This window comes from Vidua chalybeata, chromosome 4 (genome assembly GCF_026979565.1).
Source record: "Vidua chalybeata isolate OUT-0048 chromosome 4, bVidCha1 merged haplotype, whole genome shotgun sequence".
NCBI lineage: Eukaryota > Metazoa > Chordata > Aves > Passeriformes > Viduidae > Vidua > Vidua chalybeata.
Window position 1 is genome coordinate 69,858,102 of NC_071533.1, and position 24,968 is coordinate 69,883,069.

General features: G+C 46.2%; 1 protein-coding gene across 2 annotated transcripts in view; it reads right to left on the reverse strand.

The window, feature by feature from the left end:
* Positions 1-300: 300 nt before the first annotated feature.
* The window catches only part of SMOX (spermine oxidase), a 50,719-nt gene continuing 26,051 nt past the window's right edge, over positions 301-24,968 (reverse strand). For both annotated transcript variants that reach the window (XM_053939943.1, XM_053939944.1), the window contains exons 3-7: positions 20,443-20,669; positions 11,777-11,950; positions 8,287-8,986; positions 2,033-2,193; positions 301-787 (exon numbers count right to left, since the gene is read on the reverse strand). In XM_053939943.1, the coding sequence (XP_053795918.1) occupies positions 650-787; positions 2,033-2,193; positions 8,287-8,986; positions 11,777-11,950; positions 20,443-20,669 (1,400 nt within the window). In that variant the 3' untranslated portion in view covers positions 301-649. The remainder of the gene's footprint in view (positions 788-2,032; positions 2,194-8,286; positions 8,987-11,776; positions 11,951-20,442; positions 20,670-24,968) is intronic.

Below are 24,968 nucleotides of genomic sequence, written 5' to 3' on the forward strand. Positions count from 1 at the left end.
CCTGTGCTGAGAGCATTGTCCAAACCCTCCATGAGCTCTGGCAGCCTCGGGGCAGTGACCACAGTGACCACAGTGCTGTCAGCTCTGCCCTAACCAGACCCTTTTTGGTCAGGATTGTATTGCTGGCAGAGGAAATCTCCATACAAACACCATTTGTGTAACGTGTTTCTGACCTATTTTCAACCTGTTTTCCTCCTACTCCAAATTTTATAGGATGAGAAAAAATCCTGGTTTTGTAATATGGAATAAAATAGTTGGAAGTTACCAAGTGAAGTGTCCAGGAAGTACCACAGCACCCAGTCTTTTTATTACAACATTTATTTTAGTATAGAAGGCACTTACAATACAGAAAGAAAAAAGAAACAAAACGAACATGATAGGCACCAAAAGTGAAATTAGAATTAAAATGACAGATAAACAGTTTACCAGACCAAAAGGAGCACCCTTCCCTGTTAACAATACAGCAAGTGGAAATGAAGCTATTGATGACTAACATTTTTAACAATTAGGGCTTTTTATTTTTTTTTTTTTAATTTTTTTAATAGAAAAGATAAAAGGCTGTTCTACTGCGAACTGAAATAAAACAGAACCCCTCCACACACCTGCAGGAGGATTTGGGAGGTGGTGGTGGTGGCCAGGCAGGGCTCCCTCAGGTCGGGCACTGCAGCAGGTCCTGGTACATCTCGATGAGCCGAGCAGCCTCCCTCTGCCCCGAGAGCACAGCACCGTGGGTGGTGGAGTAATACTTCCTGTGAGTGGCCTCCCCCGAAAACATCACCTGCATGGGCTGCAGGGCACAGCACAAGGGGCACAGATCAGCACAGCTTACAGGGAGCAGGTGGGAGGCTAAAAGGAGACAAACTTTCTGTGCCCACCCACACAGGACGGTTTGGGTTGGAAGGGACCTGAAAGATCATCCCTGCCACGGGCAGGGACATTTCCTCTAGCCCAGGTTGCTCCAAGCCTCTCCTGGGGCACTTCCAGGGATCCAGGGGTTTTCATCTGTTTTGGAGTGCTGGTTCTCAAAAGCCCCACGAGATGCACCACAAGATGCCAGTTCCAAAGACCTGAACAAACCTGCATCTCCTCCCTTTGCTCCCCTAAATTACACTTCAGCCTTTAGGCATTAAGGGAATTCTTCTTCTGGACAGCAACTTCAGAAGAGTAACAGCCATGTCTCAAAACCCAGAGGGTGAGACACAGCATTTTACCTCTTACACCAATAGTGAGGTGCTTGCTAGAACTGCAACTTGGATTTGAGGCAGGAATTTTTGGGAGGATTTTCCTGGGAACTACCCAGAGAGATTCCTAAAACTCCTGCTAGGTTTTCCTAAGTAGATTTCTGCACTGAATAAAATTATTTCAGGGCCAGGCTGTGGTGGAGGAAATGGACTGGGCAGCTGCTTGAAGGCTGCATTTTCATCAGCCTTTGGATTTGGACACATAACCCTGAGTGATGGGGTGAGTTTGGCTTAATGTGCTCCTGAGCTCTGTAACCACCTCCATGTGTGCTCCAGCTTTCCTTGCTAAATTCAGAAATTCAGTGCCTGGGGATAAAATTCATCATCCCCTGCCAAGGACTGGGCCTCCCTCAGCATGCACTGCCAGCACAGGAAGATTTCCTAATATGCATCCCTGACACATTCAGACCTAGACATTAGCAGGGTCATAATAATAATAATCTTTAAAACAAATTAGCACGTGCTTTCCTGAGGGATTCTGAACTGGACAACAGGGCTGATGGTCATTAAACGAACACACACACATGAGCAGCTCTTGATAAATTCAGGGAGAGATGAGGGAATCCCTGAGACACTGGCATTCCAAACGTTAAAGAGGTAAAATCCTACACACATCATATTTGTCCATAGAGGCATCATTTGTACCAAAAAAAAAAAAAAAAAAAAACAGGGGGAAACACCCTACTGAAGGCCTAAGCAAGGATTTTCTCTTTCAACCTCTCTCCCCAAAAACCTGCTGCCCAGTGTCCTGTCAGTTTTGCTGCCCCAGGCCCCATCTGGGCCATACTCACAGGAGTTTTGGAGCTCTCAGCGTAAGGCAGTGGTTTCGCCAGTTTCTCGACGTCGGCCCCACTGGACCCAACCTGGGTGTAGGAGTAGGATCCACGGAAGTAGGGATTGCTGCCCCACGAGGACCGCAGGATCCGGCGAGGTTTCGGAATGTTTGGATTCCCTGGGTGGAAAGCGGAAGGCAAAAAGTCAGACCGTGTCCAAAAGGGAAGAGGGCAGTGCCTGAGCAAGGTGTGGGTGGCAGGGATTCCATCTTATTTATTCAGCATCCATCCTAGCAGAGCCCCCAAACCAGATCTCTCTTTCATTATTGAGTTTAACTCTTTATATAACAGAAATTGCTTCCCTTTTCATCTCAGCTATTCCATTTTCCAGGGAGGTGGGGGAGTCCCACTTGGGTGGTGTCCAAGGAACAACACCTGGAGCTGTCCAAGGAACACCTGGATGAGGCACTAAGTGCCGTGGCCTGCTTGATAAGGTGAGGAATTGGTCACAGGTTGGACTCCATGACCTTGGAGGTCTTTTCCTACTTAAATGATTCTGTGATTTGTTTTGGAAAGGATCATTATTAACGTGTTTAGGTTCCTAAAACACTGGTGAGCTTCAGGGAACCTTGGACACAGTCTGGTTTGGAAATACAAAGCATCTTCTGGTCACATTTGCAGTGGGGGCCTGGTGGTAATCAAGTATGTGATTGATCTCACCAAAATTTAGGTATTTGAGTGCCCAGTGTAAACTGGATGTTTAGGTAGCCTTGTGAGAGAGATGTGACTCCAAAGAGGAAAGAAGGCAAATCTTAATTATGTGGGGGCATTGAAAAACCTGTCAGAAAGTTCTCAAAACCTATATTAACTCGTTCCAACAGCTTCCCATACAGTTGCCCCCCAAATCAAGCTAAAATCCAGGAGACTCTATTTATTTAATGCACAAGGCACGGAAAGGAGGCTTTTGAGGCTGGAAGTAGGATTGCTAGATCGCCGTAGGATTTCCACTGCTAAGAGGATGTAGGACCTAGAGGTGAAGAATGCACCCACAGCAGGGTCATCAGCCACTATCCCCATCCCAAAGACTTTGGAGAACATGAGATCCAGGACTGCAGCCCACCAGCTGGTGGCACAAGAGCCTCAGGTACAAGCAGGGAGAGCGACACTCTGGAGATCCTCTTGCTAGGCTGGTTTTGGATCATCTCAGTGTCACTGCTTTTGTTGGAGTCCTGTGATCGTATCTGGCATGGCAGGAGAGGAACAGGGGGACATGGAGAATTCCAAAGAGGAGAAATTCCTTCTGCAGGAGGCAACATCATATATCCAGGCAAGGTTCAGCTGCTTGGGTTGAGTCTAAATCTTCCACAGCAAGGGGACTGGAACTGGATGATCATAAAGGTCCCCTCCAACCCAAACCATTCTTCATGGAAAGGGTTGTCCAGCCCTGGCAGAGCTGCCCAGGACAGTGATGGAGGAGTCACCACCCCTGAAGGGATTTAAAAGCCGTGTGGATGTGGCACCTGGGGACATGTGTCAGTGGTGGCCTTGGCAGTGCTGGGGGAATGGTTGGGATCCACAATCTTAAAGAGTTTTTCCAACTTTAGTAATTCTGTGATTCCAGAAGATTGTCAGCACAAAAAGGAGGAGTTTTGAGATGTTCACATATTATGCCTGCTTCAGACCCTGACTCTGCGACAACTCAAGATGTTCAGCCTGCCATGAGACAACCCAAATTCCCCCACTTTCTTCATCCCAGTTGAGGGAGACACCCAAATGTAAACACTGGTTAGGCACTGCATTATTTAGCTTTCATAAACTATTATTTAGCTGTGCCTTCAATTCCTTAAAATCAAGAGCAGGTCCTGGTTCAGCTTCTGCTTTCAGGAGTATCCTGTCAGCCAGAGCTATGGAATAAGGGGCTGGAACAAAGCAGAGCATGGCCTGCCCAGAGTACTCTGTAAACACTTTAAAACCAGGCCCCAGATCAAAATATGGCACAGACTAGCAAATAAATATATCCCACAAACAAAACACATCCTACTAAGCAATGTTGTTTCAGGAGTAACAGTTTTGCATAACAAAGGCCTCTAAAACATGTTCCTGCAAGACTCTTCAAAGCAGAAATGCCTGGAAGTGGAAAGCCCAAGGGAGTCTGAGAACTGGGAGCTCTCAGATGTGACAGGGAAATAAGTTATCGTGTTTTGTTTTTGAGGGCTGTGGGAAAGCCCAGGAGAACAGAACCATGGAAGCTGTCAGAGAACACTCCCCAGCAGGGCCAAGGGAGCCACCCATCCCACTGCACTGCACAAAAACAGCACACGAGGGGTTTTTAAATAAAAGGAGTCTCTGCAGTGGCCTGGTGGAGCCTCTTCCATAGCTGGTGCATGTTTCCATATCCACATCCATTCTCATGAGCTCCTTCCAGAGTCTCCAGCACACCAGGCCACGTTAGCAAGACCCAAGTGTCCACTGTGCAGCAACTGTGCCCCTGCACTCTGCAATTCTGCACCTTTTAATGCAAGCAGCTGTTTGCAAGAGGAAAATCAGGAGACTCAGAGGGGGGTTTTGGTTGAAGGTCAGACAGGAGCACATAGCACAGGCTCTGATTCTGAGCTGTTGCTTGAAGACAGAAACTACAAAGACTGAGAGCCAGAGTCCTTCAAGGAACATACTTCAGTGGACTTTCTCATTCTGCTTTTAAACAGGGTGAACAGCCTTTGTCTACAGATAAAAGTAACAACACAGATGTGGAAACTTCTCAGTTTCCACCATCCAAAGAGAGATTAAATGGCTAAAGAAAGGATGTTTGCCTTCACTAAAACAGGAAGGCATGTATCTTCATGCCACAGATTTCCACTTTAGAAGCTATGGAAGACAACTCCCTGTGCCTCACACAATCCCATTTTTCTTCAGCTCCTGGGGGGTGTGGATACAGAGGTTTATTGGTTATGGGGCTGACTGAATTACCATAAAATCAACTCACCAATCTAAATTTAGGCACCCAAATTTATCTGCCTACCTGAGAGCAGGATGTAAGATTCCACCAAGGGAGATCTGTAGTACTGCCCCCACACCAGTGACTACAACCACCAGAGTGGCTACCCCAGACACCCACATGGGACGGGGAGATGTGATGCAGAACCTAAAGCAGATCTGTTCCCCTCCAGAGAAATAGCTGGAGGACAGGGAGGAAAACTCAGGGCATCTCCAGCTGCAGCCTGCCAGGCTCCAGTGATCCCTTCAGCAGGGAGCCTCTGGCTTCCTACTCTGGGAGCTTATCCAACAAAGAAGGCAGAGCAAGGCTCCTAATTGCTCGGAGGTATTCCATTTAATCAGATTTGGAGGACACTGCTTTTCACCATCCAGTTGTGAAAAGCAGTAATTGCTGATGGTTCTTAGGTTAGAACAATCCTCAGAGCTTTTCACAGCAAAGCCAGATAATCCCCAATGCCGACCTGAGAGGAAAATTCAAGGTCAATTCTCAGAGAGATTCTCAGTGTGAGCCTAAAAGAATAGATTTAACTTAAAACTGGTATAACATACTCTGAAGCTAAAGGAAAGGCCACCACAAGCAACAGACTGGGAAAACACAGTGAAAGATGGGAACCTACCTGGAAATGCACGAATTCTTTCTCAGAAGAATAAGAGCATGGGGCATTTCATACCCAGAACACAAAAGCCACAAAAGCCAAAGCGAACATTAAAAGGCTCAAAATATCTGCTTCATTACTGAATAGAAAGCTTCCTCTACACTCAGTAGAGAAAAGCTGCTTCAGAAGATGTCACAGAACACTGTGAGGTGAGGTGTGGAAGATCTGAGCTGCCTTATGGAAGATCCAGGCTTTCCATGGAGGTCAGGATCCTAGCAGGACTAGTTTCCTAACTTGGTTAGCTGACCTGTGTCACCTTGAGTGGTGGGAAAAGCTTCCAAAGCTGGGTTTGGTGGTGCTTATTGGACCAGAGGAGTGCAGCCGTGCTCAGAAGTGGCTGTAGGTGTATCATGGTCTAATCCCCTCTCACACTCCCCTGGAACAGATCAGCAGGGAAGAAGGGAGGTGCACGGAGAGCTGAGCACACTTCTGTTATTTCAGCCAGCCTGGCACCTGGCCCAGATCAGCCATTGCTCCTTCTGGGAACCTCTAGGGAAAACAGGAGCAAGGAAAACAGGATAAACCCAGCCCCCTTAGCCAGGGAATCCTGCAAGAGCTGTGAAAAGGTTTTCTACCAACAAGCAGATTGGGGGCAGAAAGTGGAACAGTCATGTTGGGTAATGGGTGCTCCAAGAACAGGTTTTCCTCTCACAGTTTTGAGCAGCTGCAAGGCCACTTCTCAGCTGATGCACAAAATGTTCACTGCAGGGCAAGGCCCTGGTAAATCCAGTCTGGAATTCTCCAAGGAGAGATAACCTGGGATTAGCTGTGTGGAAGAGCCTGATGGACAGTGACCAGGTGCAGCATCAGCTGGAACAGCAACTGCAGCACAGACCCAGGGCCCAGAGCCACATATTTCCATGCTGGGAGGAGAGGAACATCCAACACACATAAACAGTAACTGTGAAAAAGCCCAAGAAGGAAGAGGGAGAGCAAACTCCCACGTGCCAAACTACAACAGATCCAAAGAGCCAAATTCCCACTGATGAACTGAAGTGGGTTTTGGATTTATTTTTTTTAATAGGCCTTAAGCAAGAAAAGCTGCAACAAACAAGGTTGTTTGTACATTCAGCACTGCCACAACTTGGCCTGTGAGAGAAGAGCCTCCTGCTTAGCTTGTGTAGAGCAGCAGTTCCCTGCTGGGGTCAGGGAAAAGATGGCACATGGGGACTGGTGTAACACAGGATATGGGGACGCCCAACACCCCTGAACACCAACAGCTCAGGAGGCACAGCTGAAACAAGGACGCAGGCTTGGGCACTGAATCAGAGCTTTTCAATCCAGAGTCTCTACCCTACAGCTCCTGCAGAGAGTGGTAAAACCTCTTTTGGCTGTAGTCCTCAGATTCCAGGGCCCTTTCAGGAAAAAGGTTCTTCACCCAGAGGTGCTGGAACAGGCTCCCCAAGGAATGGTCAGAGCACCAAGCCTGACTGAGCCCAAGAAGCATTTGGACAATGCTCTGAGGCAGAAAGGGATTGTTGGAGTGTCCTGAGCAGGGCCAGCAGCAGGGCATGATGACCCTGATGGGCCCCTTCCAGCTCAGGATATTCTCTGGTTCTGTGACTCTGGATCTCCATGTTGTGGGTAGCAAATGGTCAGTAAGGACAGGGGAAAGCTGCACTTGTGAAGGCAAATTTCACCAGTTAGCTGGAGCTCCATGGACAGGAGGTAGGGTTGGAAACCCACTGAGGGCTGAGATTGGGCTAACACCAGCTAGCAGGAAATATAAATAATTTAATCACAGAAGCCATCTGTAAAATAGCATAAACTACATCTAATCTTGGAGGATGCTCCTCTTATAACTGCTTGTAATTCTGTATAAATTCAAAACCCTTATTTCAAAACTGCTATTAATTCCACCACTATTTCTTTCAGTGTTACTATCTTACACCTGCACTTGCACAGTGTCTCCCATCAGAGGATGTCAAAGACTCTCAGATACAAGAAATCCCTTTTCCTGGGAAGGTGTGTGACCTCTAGAGAAGTGACTGTGGACACACTAAAGCCCAGCATCCAAGTATTATTGCTTTAAGTGATTTCATTTGGATTTTCTCAGTGTAATACATCTAAGATTTGCCTCAGTCCAACTGCTGCCCTTAAAGTGATGTGTGATCACAGAACATGAAATCTGTGAAGTCCAGGAAGGTTTCAGTTATGCACCCAGAAAATGGAAACTCTCAAGATCAATGATTTTTTTGAAATTTAGGTCTTTGAGATTATTTCCATCAATCTGATACTGAATGGAAATCATGGGTGTGATTCAACCACACCTCAGCTGATTTAAACAGGTTCAATTTCTGAAGGGGCCGTGCTGCTCTCCACAGCTGAGATCAGCCCTCAGAGCCCGACAGCTTCAGCTGCTGAAGAGTTATTTGTGATTCAATAAAGCAGAGGATGTGGAATCCTCCAGCACTTCTGCCCATCACTTCCTGAGCCGGTTTATCAGCCCCTCTGTATAAATAGCTCCCAGGCACACCCAAGAAGGAGCTATACTGGAAGCACACGCACATTCAAAGGGACACAAAATGCCAAAGAACTAAAAATGACTTTAAAGCATTTCCTTCCTCGTGGTTTTTTGATTCCCCAGCCCCACGCTCCCTCTCCCACCAGAGCACGGCTGACCTGTAAATTTACGCAGCATTTCGGTGCAGGTTTCTGCCACAGTTTCATCATCACACTTCTCCATAATCAAAGCCTCTTCTCCACAGATCCAGCCACTGAGGACGTGGCCGTACCTCTCGGGTGGGTACAGCACATCAAAGCTGCAGATCTTCTTGTACCACAGCTCCTCGGGATAAGTCAAGCTCTCGCTCTCCGCCTCGTCTTCCCAGACAAACTGGATGCTGTTGCACTCAGAGCTCCAGAAAGGCTCTTCAAACTCCAGGAAGATCTTGTCAGTGGTATTGATTCCCAGTTTCTCAATGGCCATCACCTTCTCCTCAGGCAGGCGGGGGTGGAACAGGCTCTCGTGGCGCTTCTTCAAGACTCCCAGGGACACAGTCACAATGACGTGGTCAGCTGGGATGAACTCACAGTCCTCGCACTCTACGAAGACATTGGAGCCCTTGTTCTCCTCGGGGAGGTCACTGTTGTGGTCAGCCACCCTCTCAATCTCCTTGCTGACCGACTGGTTCCAGTGGATGCACTTGACCGGCTTGCGGAGCTGAATGACAGACTTGGGAATGGAGCGGGCCAGAATCTCCACGATTTTAATGAAACCACAAGGAATGACGTGATGAGCCCCGGGGATTTCGGTCCATTCCCCAAATTCACTCAGCGAGACTTCATCCATGCTGTGGGAGCTGCTCTCACAACTCTCTACCTAAGGAAAAGCAACACAAAAGCAACATTGCCACAGAGCAACTCCTTTAGCCGCAGCACAGCTCTGCGAGGGCACAGAGGAGCTGCATGAGATGAGAGTGGTGAATTCCACTCTGAAACCAGATTAGTTTTGCTAGTAAAGAAGTGCTTGGCCATAGGATCTGACAAAAATCAATCCTCAGCCTTTCTTGCAACCAGAGAAACCATTTTGTCATGGTAAAGAGTTGGAGTTCCATCGTCCAGAGTTCAGAGACCAGAGGGCCGGAGCCCCTCTGATCTGAAGACAAATTGAGAGCTGGGGCTGTTCAGCCTGGAGAAGAGAAATCTCTGGCAAGACCTCCTGACACCTTTCAGTACCAAAAGGTGCTACGAAAGAGCTGGAGAGGGACTTTGGACAAGGCCATGGAGTGACAGGAAATTATGGCTTTAAACTGATGGCCGAATTAAATTAGATATGAGGAATAAATTCTTCCTTGTGAGGGTGGTAAGGCCCTGCACAGCTTGCCCAGAGAAACTGTGGCTGCCACAGCCCTGGAAGTGTTTTCAAAGCCTGTTTGGATGGGACTTGGAGCAACCTGGGCTAGCGGAAGGTGCCCTGCCCATGGCAGGAGATGGAACTGGATGGTCCATCAGGTCCCTTCCAACCCAAACCATTCTGTGAACCTAGAATTCCATTATGTCTTTGCTTCTGCACAATTCTGGGTTAAAGTTCTGTTCTCTATCCTTTAAAACCCTCTGCAGTGGCCAGGGACCTGCTGCCTGGTGCTCCTACAGCAGAACCTGGAGCTATGTTAATCAGATGTTCATTCCAACGCTAATAAACGTTCCCACGAGGAGCCACAAAAAACTTCTGGCAGCTCTTTCTGCTGTCTGCAGCTTTCAGCGTGCTGTCAAACAGTCAGCAATCAGCCAGCTAACAATGTGCCAGAGGTGAGAGGACCCTGCACAGGAGGAACTGAAGGAGACGGAAAAGGGAAATGCCAAGATGTGAGCCACGTGTGTTTGATGTGATTACCAAAGCTTTAGATCCATTAACCTGTTGGTTAATGTCTGTAGGAGTATTAAGCATAGCTGTAGCTCCCAACAATCCCTGAAACAAAGGCAGGATGTTTGGCCTGTCTTGTGATAAGCTTCTAATGATAATCCTGATGCACGGGACACAGTGATCTTAAAATCTTCACATCACCAGAGTCACAATCGCTCGCACACTGTAATTCTCTAAGCATTTTAAGGAATATTACAATTCCTTACCTCGTCCTTTGACCTATTTTCCAGACCTTTCCACTTTAATGACTGTGCTTGGAAGCCTGACAAGCCTAGACAGTCTCCCTGCGGAGCACCCTGGTGCAGGGCAGGAATCTCTGTGCTGGGACAAAGCGAACGAGTCAGGGTTGTACCAGCAGCTCCCAGGCTGCTCCTGTGCCTGCAGGGACCAACAGGTGCCTGCCCTGTCCTGGTCACTGCCTGTTGACTCCAGTGGGGACTGTGCTGTAGTTCCACCCTCCCCAAACACTTCCCAGACCTCCCCCAGGGTCACACAACACAAAACCCGTGGCACACAGCAGGATCCTCATCCTGCCTGGATGCTCCAGCAGGACATTCCTCTCCTCATTATGAAGTTAAACACTGGTGGCTGTTTGATTCTTTCAACCATGAAGGCAAAATGCCAGGGGGGAAAAACAAGCAACTACCAAGACTCTAACCCAAGACAGGTTAATCCCCACTCTGTCATTTGATAGTCTTAAGTATGAGAAGCTTTGTTGTTCTCAGGTATTTGCATGAGAAGGGATTTGCAAGACTTGCAGAAACAGCTCTGAATGTGGCAACCAGGAGCAAGCACAGGAAAAACCACCAGGAAACCCAGAGCTACATCCAATAACTTAACCCTGTCTGCATGGGTGCTACTATATGGGTAACACAATTAATGAGTTTTACGTGGCAGCTGCAGAGACACCCTGTGATAAAAGGTTTTGGGTGAGGATGCTGAGATATCAGGCTCAGGAGGACACCAGGGTTCAAACCTCAGCTTTATCTCAAATCTCCTGTGAGACTCTTTAGATCTTTATTCCTCTTTGGTTTAGCTTCCCACCTGAAAAAAGTGAGCACATGACAAAGTGCTGCTTGCCTCCCCTGCCTCATTTCAGAAGCTTTTAAGTCATTCTAATTGAAATAAAAATGACTGATACACTTTACTCGTGGAGTGCTTGATGCAGTGCTTCATCTCACTGAGAACTCATTTAGCCAAGTCACCAAGGAGATAAAAAGAACTATGGAAGCTGTGTGAAAAGCTGGTTTTATACAGTCTATCTTGGCTTTTATTGCTTTACCTTCAAAATGCTTTCTGGGGATTTCTTCAGCAAATTACTAGCATCAAAGTTACATTTCTTCTGGTCTCTGAGAGGTAAAAAACACTCAGGCAAGATCTGGGGGTGCAGGTGTAAGTCATAAGATAAGACATTACTAAAAGAACCTGAAAATAGAGTAGCTTTAGGTGGCAAAAAAAATCTAAATCACATCAGAAAATTTAACAAGGCCTAGGAAAGCCTCTTCTATTAAGACAATTGGGGTTTTAAGGTAAGAAAAAAAAAAAGGTAAAGGCATTATTCCTTGCAGATCCACTATCTTTGGATCTGCAACAGGAGGGAAAGTTGTCAACAGAAACACAAACTGCAAGAGAGCACAGAAAGCAATTTCCAGGGCTGGGCAGGGCTCAGCCAGGTGCCTGAGGTTGAGGATTTGTTTGCTCCTAGTTTAAGCCAAAACAAAACACCCCAATGATGTGCACACCGACCTTCAGGTACTGCTGGATCATGGCCAGTTTCAGCCTCTTGACGGCCTCCGTGTCATCCGGGTCGGCCTTGACGCGTTTGCGCACGACGTCCCGTGTGAAAACGCCCACGCTGTTCTGGCTCTCAGCATTGACTGGTTTACCTCGTTGGAAGAACTCCTGAGTCAGGTTATAGACCTGCCAGAGAGAGGACACGAGGATGGGATCCCCAGCAGGATGATCCTTCACCTGTCCCAACCCAGAGCATTCGGATCAGCTCCTCCTCCCAGCAGAACCCACGTCCTCCCTCACATCGGATAAAAAGCACCGGCTCTTCTCCCACCTCCGTGTCCCAGGTTTGATAGCAGCCCTTCCACCCTCTCCATTATTTAGAAGGAATCCACCAGAGTGGGTGAATTCAGTTTCACAGCTGTTTTTCTGCTGTCCCATTTATGGGGATTTTTAAAGGAATTTTGAATGAGTTAGAGATGAGATTTTTGAGGTTTTAGATGATGTGATTTATTTTTCTTATCTTCTACATCAAGAGGAAGGGTGAGCTTGGCTCACATCTTTACTGCATGGTTTAGAAGGTCACAAGACCTCTAGTTATAAGACCTTTTAAGGATTTATTGATTAATAAAACACTGTTAATAAGGATATTTATGTTTTTTACTCAATCCTTAAATATTTTGTTTTATGGACTTATGCTACAGTGTAAGCTTTCTTAGTTAATTACGTTATGATACGTAAACCTACAGTATTGTATTCTAAACTTCTTGTTTACCTTTGTAACTACTTTTATTTTTTCTGTATCTTAAATTCTAAAACTCTAAACTTTCTTCTTTTTAGCTTAACGTGTTTCTGCTTTGAACTATAAATCCATATTCTCGCTTCAAGTACTTAAGTTTGGAAGCCTTTTCCAAGGTCTCAGATCAAATCCTGTGTTTAATTCTAATCTTTGGCTTACAGGCCTAAAGTTCTGAGAATTCCCTGCATTTTGGATTCCAACATCCCATGGAATCAGGAAGGGACAAACAGCAGAGGAATTCTGTATGCACACACATTTTACTTGAGCACAGGACAGGTAGAAACCCATGGAAAACAGTGACATCCCTAGAGCCTCTCACCAGGAGCCAGAGTAAAAATCCCTTGTAACAAATTGTTCTCCTTTGAAGATACTCCTTCCTCCTTTGAAGATATTTTTAACCCCACTTTTCCATACAAGCTATGTAAAGGCAAGGAAACATCATCCACCTCAGCTCCCTGCCTGTGGCTGCCTGGAAAAAACTTGTATTTCTATCTACAATATTGTCAGAAGAGCCTGCAATTGCATCATGGCTCTTCCTTTCTATGGAAAAAACACCCAAAAAAAAAAAAAAAAAAAAAAAAAAACAAAAACAAAAAACTCAAGAGGAATCTTTTAACACAGGAAAGCTTTCAAAAGATGCCTCTCAGAAATGTAGCACATCCCATTAATGATTTGTTTGTCCAGAATGTGTCCCCTTCCCATTCACATCATGCCACAGGGTGAACAATACTCTTACAAGCACAGGGGATATCCCTGCTTGGGGAGTTTTTCCTGTCAAAGATGCTTTGATTACACTTTATGATCATTTTTTGGAGACAGATGATTTGGATATGTCAAGAAGATGAAGTCTACAGTAAATATCTGGTACAAAGCTGGTAAAAAAACTGTGGCAGCCTTGCCTTCAAAAAGCTCCTGGAGCTTTCCATTCCCTGCTGATAGGGCTAATCCACCATGGTTTATGTTCTTCTCATTCCAATTCTCCCCAAGAGCTTGATTTTATCTTGGGTTTTAGGAATAAAGTGAATTTGAGGAGGCAAAATAGAGGGAAGAAGAGGAAAGGGAGGAGGATAAACACATTGCAGTGGTAGGAGTGAGAGAGAGGAGGTCTGTGAGCAAATGGAGGAAGGTGAGTTGACAAGTAAGGGATGAGGAGGAAATTGAAGAAAAAAAATGAAAGGATAAAAAAAAAGGGGGGTGAAATAAACAATAAAAACAGAGAAGAAACAATCACAAGGAAAATGAGTGGGACTGGTAAAGACAGAAGAGAATTGCAGACACTGCCTGGGACACGGCCATTCCAAGGAGATTCTCAGACAAGAAAGGTGGGGCCCAACGTCCTGTATGAAACAAAGACTTCCAGCAAAGGAAACTTTGGCAGTTCCAGCATCCCCTGGTTCTCAGGTCCCTGGATTTCTGAGGCCACAAGCACTTGCAGCAGGTCCGGGCTGCACAGACCTTGCGTCAGCACAATCAGCTCGGCTTTCATAAGCTGATTGAGCTCTGTAAGCAGATAACAAACTCACAGGACAAGCAAAGCCCTGCTAAAACCCAGCCACCACTTGGCCCACAGGAGAAGTGAGCTTGACTATGTTTTCGTTAACCATTATATTCTTCACTGCCCCACAGGGAGCAGAGCAGGAAAGCACAAGTTCTCTGTGCTGTAACCATCAAGGAAAGCCTTTCCTGGAGGTGCCATCCCATTGATCAGACAGCAGGTAAATTTAATCCCATCAGGATTTCTTATTTCTCCTGTTATTTCCTTGCTTTTCAAGTTCAAAAAGCATTTGGACAACACCCTGGGACACAAGGTGTGATTTTGGGGGTTTTCCTGTGCAGGCCCAGGGGCTGAACTTGATGATCCTCCTAAGTCACTTCCAACTCAGGATATTCTGATTCTTGGGGGTGCTGAACCATCTGAGGAAGAACAGGAGGCAAAGCTGTTGTAGGCAAGAAGCAAAAGGAGAAATAGCAGGTCCTACATTGAGAGATATATGGTCAGAATAAATGAATGAAAAAGATGCTTAAAATGTATGTTTTAATGAATATGAGCAGCAAATACATCCTGTGTAAGAAGCTATGGAAAAGCTTCACTAGGACACCTCATTTAAGGTAGATTTCCAATGAAGCAGGAGCAAAATTGTGCAGTCTGGAGTTGGAATTATCCAGGCTTTCCCTCCCCAGATGGGGAAAGCATTGTCATTCCTATGGGACCATCCCTGGAGTCACTGGGAACAGGCAACTGTAGTATCTGAAAACCCATACTCCTCCAATAATTTCAGCATTTCAGCAGCAGGGTTCCTGAAAGAGTAGAAATGGGCTTTCCCTCAAAGATCCTGGGGAAAGGTAACAACAAAAATGACCCAAAAGATTCTGCTGATTTTCTAGTTAACCCTTCAAAATCTCCCTGCTCCATGCCCAGCAAGGAGAGCTACACCACAGACAGTCCAGACAATCTTTGCTTTTCTATTATCACACACCTGGTACAAGCAGAGAGCAAAACCAAAGGACAGACTGCATCAACTCCCATCTCTTACCACTGGCAGTCTCACATCCCAGCAGGATGACCTAAACATGTCTCACTCTAAAGTTCCCCTGATCTGGGACAGAACAAGTGGCCCTAGAAGCCTCTCTGAAAAAACAGAAGTAAAAGACAGAGATTCTCTTCTATGCAGTTTTCCTTCCCTCATTCTGAAGGCTTATACACAATTCTCCAGGGAATTCACAGAATCATGGAATGGTTTGGGTTGGAAGGGACCTTAAAGCCCATCCAGTGCCACCCCCTGGCATGGGGTGGACACCTTCCACCAGCCCAGGTTGCTCCAAGCCCCATCCAACCTGGCCTTGGACACTTCCAGGGATCCAGGGACAACCACAGCTTCCCTGGGAAATCCATTCCAGGGCCTCACCACCCTCACAGGGAACAATTCTTCCCCAACATCCCATCTAACCCTGCCCTCTCTCAGAGAGAAGCCATTCCCCTTGTCCTGTCCCTCCATCCCTTGTCAAAAGCCCCTCTCCAGCTCTATTGGAGCCCCTTTAGGCTCTGGAAGATGCTGGAAGGTCTCCCTGGAGCCTTCTCTCCTCCATGCTGAACAACCACAGCTCCCTGGGTCTGCAAGACAGAGGGGGTTGAAGGTAAGAAATTAAAACGAGTTAACTGAATGTCCACAGTCCTAAAACAGTTTCACTTCAGCTTCCATCTTCTGTCTTCTCTCTGAACAGCTTTGGGGCATGCCACAACCAGGGTCTGTGCAGGGAACGTGGATTCCAGCAGGGATGTCCCCTCTGTTACCTACAGGCTTCCTCCTCCACGTGTTTGTTTACTACCTACGTGCTCCTCCACCACAGGAAAAGGCAGTTTCTTAGGAAGAACAAAGCTAAATAAAGAAGTTTCTCCACACTGAAGGAGGTCAGGAAAGCACATCCCCATCCACACTCCTTCCTGTCAGCGCCGGTGACGATGCCCAGCATTGTCTTTTGCTCACTTGGCTTAAAAACTGCTGTGACTTAATCCCTGTCCAGTAAAAAGCCCTGATGGAGATAGGGCTGTGCTGTTCCCAGGCCAGACATCTGCCAGTGCAATAGAGGCAGGGAGGGAACGGTGACTCTCGGTGGCCCTTTGGTCCTGCTTTCCATGATAACTGCAAGGCAAGGCACTGGAGCTTAATTGGGGATGGCAGGAAGCCCAGCACGGGGTGGGGGTGAGGAGGATGGAAAACGTTGTCATTCTTTGGCTGCATCCCTCCCCAGAAGCTGTTGCAGCACACAGGAGAAAGCTGACAGATAACAAGGCCATTAATTAGCTGATTGTTAAAGGGAGGGTTCCTGGGAAGCAGCTCTTCAGGGACCACATCCTTGCTGAAAAGCTGAAGTAAAAGCAGGCACTTCTCCTGAATCAGGCTGGTGATGGACTGTGATTTTTCAGCTGCATTTAACCTGTCCAGCTCACCACTTCCCACTGTTCACTAATACCTGGGAATCGGCTTTAAACATCTCTCTGGAAAGGGAAATGAGGACTTAGCAGGGACAGAGGAACAACTCTGAGATAAACTGTCCCTGTTCACACTTTCTGAGGAGTTAATCACACACACAGACCTCAAAGGTGCAGACATTACCCTCAGACCTCCCACTCTGGTCATTTTCCTGAGAGCCATGCAGATGTATAAGCAAAAAGAGCTAAAATGCTCTCCCAGCCCCAGGATTCCCCCAGTTATCCTAGGAATGGAGAAGAAGGTGGGAAGATTACAAATACATTATGTGGGCATCACACCCTGGGGAACCTCCCAGGTGCCTCTCTCCTTTTGGAGACTGACCAAATGGAGTGACAATGACCCTGAGCAGTGCCAGCTCCACACAGCACACGGTCTAAGAAGGACAATCCTAAAAGTCCTGCCCTGTCTCATGGTGTTTCCCTTGGCAATGTGTGGTTGGGAATCCAGGTGGATGCTCTGCAGGACTGGAGACCTTCCTTGAAGGCATTGCCCTCCTTCCACAAGAAGAATTCAGGTCACCTGTGTCAAAAGCTCATGACAGATCCTGACTGACCCCAGCACAGTCCCTGCTGCAGAAACGAAGAGCTGAGCAGTCTTCAAGCACTCTGACTGCTCTGCTTCCTCATAAGCAAACAAAGGCTCCTGTGAGACATCCCTACAGCTATTAAAAATGCAGGCTACTGCAAACAAAAATGCAGCAAAACTTGTATTGAGGTAGAAGAAGCCAGCCAAAAAAGATTGGATAAGTGCCTGGAAAAAGCCTAAGGACTTTCCAGATGAATTAGTGAGGCAAAGCTCTGGAGGTACAGGGGTGCTTTGCTTTTCACTCCAGGAAAATTCATCACAGAGAGACCTCGCCTTGCTAAAATGCAGTTTCAGAGACTGCACGTGGGCCAATGAAACTCAAGGGAGACCCCCTGCACTTTGAATTCCCTAGAATTTGATGTCCAGATGACAAGATAACCGGGGCTAGAGAGACCCAGCTGGAGAAGCAGAGCTGAAGGCACAGGCTGGAGCCCCAGCAGCAGCTGCAAGCAAAGCCAGGCAGGGTGTGAGCGAGGGGGAGCGAGCCAGCTGTGCACGGAGGGCAGGCCCTTGGAAGGGTGACAAATTTAGCCCTGCTCATTCAGGGATACATTTTCCACTGATCATGCCAGTCCTACATCCCTGATTAGGCTCTGCATCCATCATGGGTTGCTGGCTGTTTTGTGGGGGGGTCTTTCTTTTCAGCTCAGGACAGGGTGTGTCACAGCCTTTGCTGTCTCAGCTTCCTCTGAAGGGATGAGATGACATGATGGTGGGATTGCTGATAAAAACCTGAGGAAGGCCTAGGAGCTCCTGTGAGACCCCGACCCTGACCTCAGGATTTAGTGATCTGTAAGATGACTTTTTATCCTGGACGATTTCGAAATACTTTAACAAAACCTATCATAAAATCCACCTCCCTAAAAAAAAAAAAAAAAAAAAAAACAGAGATGCAGAACTGAAAATTCCTGCTGTTCCTCCCCAGCGTTCATTTCACCACCACTTAAGGCAACAGACCTTTGGCCAAAAAAAAAAAAAAAAAAAAAAAAAAAAGATTAAATAACCTCTAATGAACATGCAAAAAAACCCCTCACAGAATCACATGGGTTGGAAGGGACATTGAGGATTGTATTGCTCCAACTGCCCTGCCATGGGCAGGGACATCTTCCATTAGACCAAATTGATCCAAGCCACATCCAACCTGGCCTTGGACACTCCCAGGGATCCAGGGGCAGCCACAGCTTTCTCTGGGCAGCCTGTGCCAGGTTCTCACCACTCTCACAGTAATGCTGGGGAAGTGGGGGACACCCCAAAACACAAAGCAGAAATGCCCCTGCCAGACTCAGCAAGTGTGGAACACCCTCTGCACTTCAAGCCAGAGGAAAATGTCCCCAAAGCCACACGCCTGCTCCTGGCTGCCCTCCCTCCAGGGCACTTGTATTTCCTACAGCCATTTAAACTGGCTGTTTTGATGAGATTACATAGCTTGCCTGAATTCCCACTTTTCCTAGGCAGAGCAGGGAATAAACCACAGCCAAATGTCTCAAATCAGTGCAGACCCTCCAGCTTAGCACCCTGAAGAGGCTGGGACAAGCAACTCAACAAAAGCATGAGCTGCTCCTGCAAGAAATTCCAGCAGGCTTCGGAGGAAGGCAGAGAAAGCCTCTCCCAGCAAGAGCAATTAAGGGGCTGGCTGATGTCCCCTGCTTGGCTCCAGCTGTCCCTAAAGTATTTTTTATCACCACGAGTGGCTGCAGACATTTTTACAAGCCATAAATGTGAAAGCCTTTTCTGTCTCCTAGTGATAAAGATATCCTGTGGCAATGATAAGCTAATTAGGTGTTGTGTAAAGAAGATTAACTTTTAATGTGCTGTTCTCTCATGTCACTGGCTGCCCCTTTCTCTCCCCTTTAAAAGAAAAGGTAGATTTACCAAATTAATCATTTCTAAAACACTGGTAACTTGTTATGGCCTTTATCTTACTGGGTTTATCTCAAAGCTAAGTGGCTCTCATCTTTGTATTCCCTTCTCATTTTGGAGTCTGCCCTCCCTTTGCTGGAGATTTTCCTATCATCTTCCAGGATGATCACCAAGCCCTGCACACAGTTTGGCAGTGTTCCATTTACATAAATAATGCTGCACACTGCAGTATTTTCATTTACTCCTTCTGGCCCCAGTTGCTGTTAATCTTCCTCCACACACATCTTACCTGTCTTTTTTTTCCTGCCTGGAAAAAGTCTCATTCATTTTTTAAATCCAGCAATATGAAAAATTGTTCAGATCAATTATATCCATCTGTATTTGTCCAAGACGTCATCCACAGGTTGACAAATCCTTCCCAAAATGAGATTTCTTTGAAATTCCTACTACTCCTCTCTGAAACTGAAATGATTTTGTGCCATCCTATCACTGACTCCAGTTCAGAAACACAGGACAATGCCAAAAATCTTCTCAAAAGAAAAAAAAAAAATCCATTTTTCTGCTCCCCACCCAATTCTTGGTAATTCTTTACAGGCTACAGTGACTTTTCTAATGCTCCCAGACATATTTTTAAACAAAGTATGCAAGAGTAACCTGAATCTAGTGAGTGTTCAGCCAAGAGTCAAATACTGAAGTTTGCTGTCAGATGAAAATCTGAAGGTTTTAGGCACGGCTACAGCCTGATGAAAATACTCATGTTTTGCTCCATTTTCTACAACCCACTGAGAGATCATATTACCTGGAGGGCCAGGCAGTCTGCACTGACCCCTCTAAATGTACTTCACAAGTGACATTAAAAAAAATGTGGGGAATAATCATAATTAACTTTGGCAAGCAAAAGTTTAAATAACCTTCAACTGAAATCCATTGCTGGTATGAATCTCCCAGAAAAAGATGTTCCTTTCCTTCCTTCCTTCTCACAATTCCTACAAAACTGCACTGACTTTGGCACACCACACAGCATTTCATAGTATTTATAACCAATAAAAAGTCACAGGGATACAATATTTAGCTGGTTGTTGCTAAGGTTTTGCCTTCTACTTTGTTTAGCAATTTGATCCTTCCACTACTCTTTTAATTAAGCACTGGATTAATTACTGGATCTCCCCAGCAAATTACTGGATCTCCCCAGAAATAGTTGCTGGAAGTGATTAAATGGATTACTATCATGGAAAGATTTTTCTTCCTCACCACAGAGAGTTAATCCCACATCAGAGAAATGGGGTGCAGTGAAGCAGATGAGAGAAAACTTAGCGTCAATTTTTTTTTGCAAAGAAATTAAAGACACCACTGGTTTTCTACCTTCACCCTGGAATGTTCTAACTGCCAAGGGGTCTCAGTGCTCCAGACAAATCTACCACTTGACAAAGCAGCTGGACACCAACCTCGTTGTATAAATCACTGAATTCTTCAACCACATCTTTCGGGATCCTCTGCCCGCTGTTGGTGAGGTGATAAGCCACCCCATTCTTGGAGTAAAGACTGATCCGCCCAACGCTCCTCTCGCTGTCAGTGGTCTCTTCAAGCAAACCATTGTCTTCTGCTAGATGATAGACTGGGTTTCCATGTGAACCATGAATCCACGTGGCTCCCAGCTCAAAAGTGGCATGCCCTGCAGGAGAGGAAGCCAAGCAAACTGGTTATGGAAGCCTGTTTTCCTGGAAGCTTCTCACGCTCAGCCCTGAATCCAATGTGCAAAAGCAGAACTGCCCAAGGACTGCACATGTTTGAACATCCCTTAAGGGAGTTTTTCTCTGTTAGACACAATGCCAGCATTCTTCAAACTGGTCCTTTGGGATTCAGGTTTGGGTATTGCCAGAAGGATGGGATGTTGCAATAAGGATCCCTCACAGTGACACACCTTTGATATTTAAGGAGAAATTCAGCCCTTCTCAGTTGTTGCCAGCAGGGAGATGTAGGAAAATGTGGATTGCAACATTGGCCTGAATACTGAACCTTGTCATGTGACTAAAAATGGTTGTTATTTACAAATACACCTCAGATTAACTGCAATTAAACATGCATTTCCATTCCCCAAATGAGTAAACAGGCTGTATTTCATTACTTATGCCTTTGGAGATTTATAGATTAGGTTCTTTAGAAAGAGGCACTGTTAGGCTAAACAGCGAAAGCATTTTATTTTCATCACCTGTACTCTCTCTACTTGAAAAACACAAAGAGTTTGGTCAGCCCCACTCGCCCCATCCCTCACAACTATCAGGATTTGCACCAGGGCTTTTGCCCCCCCAAATCCAGCACTGCCAGACTGGGCTGAGAGCTCAGGGGGAGGCTCAGCAGCTGAAAGGAGGTGCTAAAAATAAGCTTGGGTCATGTATCCCCCATATTTTGACAGATTCTCAGAAGGCCAAAGCTAGTTTAAAGTCTGACAGAGCTGGGCATCTCCCAGCACCGCTGCAGCAGTGTGGGAATGCCTGATTTAAGCAGGGTAATTAATAGGATCCTGCTTGATGAAGAAAGGATGGTGCAGTTCCCAGCTATCATTTGCTGTTTAACATGTAAATGTATGCTCAGACAGAGGCACTGCAGCACTGAGCTGTGCTGCAGTCAGGTTTAAAGGGTGAAAGCTCCAAGGAACGCTGTTCCCTGGCTGAGCCCCTGCCTCTGAGGGAAGCTCCACAGATCTCATTTCCCAAGCAGCCCCTTTGTCAGTGAGAACTGTGCTGACTGCCCTTCAAAACCTGCAGTACAGCAGGAGGTTTCTACACCACAGCACCTGCACCAGAGAGCAGCAGCGACACACAGACCTGAACACTTCAGGTGCCACTGACTCCAACACACCCCAGAGCACCCAGCCAGGTGGAAATGACTGAACCCTGGCAGCCAAAGGTAGAGAGCTCATCAATATTGCAAGTGGCAGCTCCCTGGTTAATGCAATCCTCCTGCAAGTCAGGCTGTGCCAAGCAGCAGCAGGAATGCTGCCTCCTGCTCTAGGGCAGGAGCTTGGTCTCTGCTGCACAGAAATCCTGCTGAGACACCTGATTTTTCAAAGAAAACAATTTGCCAGCAGGTCCTGCTGCTGCCTTACTGCTTGGTGACAGTGATGATGTGTTCCAAGTTCTCCTGTTGAGCTGTGTGGAACATAATCAAATACCAACAAATTAAAAACTAATTCTTGCCTGTAATATTCATGCTTACTATCATCACTACCAGATAAGCCAGCTCTCACCAGGTGTAAGTTAAATGATTAGTTACTTTAAAGTGTAAAATTAAATAAAATTCTTTTAAACAGAGACAGCCAATTTACTTTCAGGGCCTTAAAGGATTTTAGGTTCAAAATTAATCTATTTGGAATGAATCATACCATACAACAACAACAAAGCAGAGAAACACAGATTGTAGATCAAGTCTCCTGGATAGGGATGGCAACTTTCACATTTCCCTTTGCAATCCTGACCATTTCTTGGGTAATTGTGAAATAGCTGCAGTGGATTCAGATGTTATAGGTCATGTGCAGGAAACAAACAATGCACAAAGACACAAACCCTCTCCCTCACCTGTGCTAGACCCAAACCCCTGAATATCCAAATTACACCCCTGGCCTGAAAAGCAACAGTCTGTGCACTTGAGGGAAAATACTGTCCCCTACAAGACATGGCTCAGTGAGGAGGATGGATTCAGATATAACCCTGAGAAGGTGCCACAGTGCCAGAATGGTTTGGGGTTTGGAAGGGACCTAAGAGATCATCTTGTTCCCACTCCCTGCCATGGGCAGGGACACCTTCCACTAGCCCAGGTTGCTCCAAGCCCTGGCTTTGGACACTTCCAGGGATCCAGGGGCAGTCACAGCTTCTCTGGGCAACCTGTTCCAGGGCCTCCCAACCCTCACAGGGAAGAATTTCTTCCTAATTAGTAGCTCTGCTGAAATTTAAATCAGATCTTTAGTCAAGTGTGCAGACAGGAGAGGCCAGACATGGATCCACCTTGGCAGAGAACTGCAGCCCATACCCACACAGGGCAACCTTGAGAGCTGGCAGATAAGAAGATAAGAGAAAGATAAGAAAAGACAGTTTGGAGTTTTAAAAAAATAATAAAAGACTAAGACTTTGGATGCCAGCCTCTGCTCTGCAACTAACAGTTACATCTACAAACTCTGAGATTGCCTCCAGACTGAAACACCTGCTCTCCTTTCCTGGTAATTAAGAGGTGTTAATGAGGAGGAGGTGGATTCCCAGCAAAGGCAAAGATGTGAGTTACTGGTGAAGGTGGGCAAGGAGAAGAGAATCAGCGTTGGTACTAAAACACCAGAACTATTTCACAGGTACCCTGGGAGAATGATCTGTTGCTCCCCAAAGATTTCAGCTCTTTCACACTTCCCTCCTCTCACAGGCATGATCCAGGATATTTTTAATACTGTGGATTGTGTGTAAAGGACACACTTCCCATCCTAACCTCTATGCCAAGTCTCAGCAGAATGTAAAGTGCCCTACTCAAACCCCTGGAGATTAGATTTTTCTGACTGCCTTTCCATTGGTTTCCCTTCTGCAAGTTCACAGGAGGTTGCTGTTTATTTACTGTAGTGAGTTTATCAAGCAAAACACACTAAGTGATGTAAGCACCTAAAAAAATAAAAAGAAAGCAGGGCAGCAAGAGGGCAAAAGTAATATCCAGAGTGAGACCAGAACTAGAATTAGTTAATTGAAATCAGGAAAGCAATTCAGGAAAAGCAGAGAGCTTTATGCCTCCTGCAGAGAAGAGACAGGCAATGTCCCTCTGGATAGCAGGAAAAGCTTCAGTGACTCCTGTGCTGCAAAGGACAATGTTTGTTCCAGGAATTTTGCCTGTAGAGATTTTTAAATTGACCTGGCATTCAAATATTCAGAGTCTGCACCTTTATTACACTCTAAGAAAGGAGGCTGCCCAGGTAGGAAAGCTGAAAATCAGGATAAAAGGATACATTGAAGATGTTTTTCCAGCAGCCTGATTCCCAGTGGGTAGCGCCCTACACAGTAAATTAATTCTAGGGAAATTAATGGGGTTGTTTGTGAAGTGGAACAGCTCGGGGTTCCCCCTTTCCAAGGGCTCTAATGCCTGAGAAACAGCCTGGAGATTTACTGGCTGCTCCTGGGAAAGAGTGAAGCTGGAAAACTTGGGTGGAAGCCGTCTGCGTACAGTCACTCAATCACAGACCTGTTACACGGAGCTCCTCCTGTGCGAGAGAAAACAATCCCCAAATCTTTCACTTCATGGGAACACAGGTTTGGAGCAGCCCTGGGTCACAGCTGAGGCAGGAGACAGCACAGAACCACTCACCCATCCCGAGAGGTGCCCAAGGATTTAAATATTTACTCTCCTGACACCGCCACACCCCAAACCATTTCACACATGCACACAACCCCATTTCCAAGGTTCATTTGAGCTCATGGCCACACAAACCCCACCAGCAGCCCTCTGCAGGCACTGCTTATCCCCAGCCATGGCTCTATGTACAAATCACCAACGGGACAGGACTGCTGAGGAATGCATCTCGAGCTGTTTATTTTCCAGCATCAGCCTCATTACATGGTTATGACAATGGGAAGTTGCCAGCAGCTCACATCCCAGGCAGCAGACAAAGAACTCAATGTTACAACTCACTTTAAAAGCTTTTTGCCCAATCACACAAAGCAAAAGCATATTGACAGTAGTTCTATCCAACCACTATAAGTACGTGTACCTTTGGTTAAAACAATGCTCACTTATTTCAAGTACAATACCTGCTTGTAAGCCTTAAGATACAATGCACAGAGCTCCATTATTAAGCTTAGAAGTTCCTAATATCTTGCTAGATATACTTTTCTGTAGCTTAGGGAGTTATTCTATCCAAGTGTTAATACACTGACCATTGTTCTGTTTGTCCTTACTCTTTACTTCTTGTATAATTTTTCTGCTGGCAAATCTTATGGCCACTGCT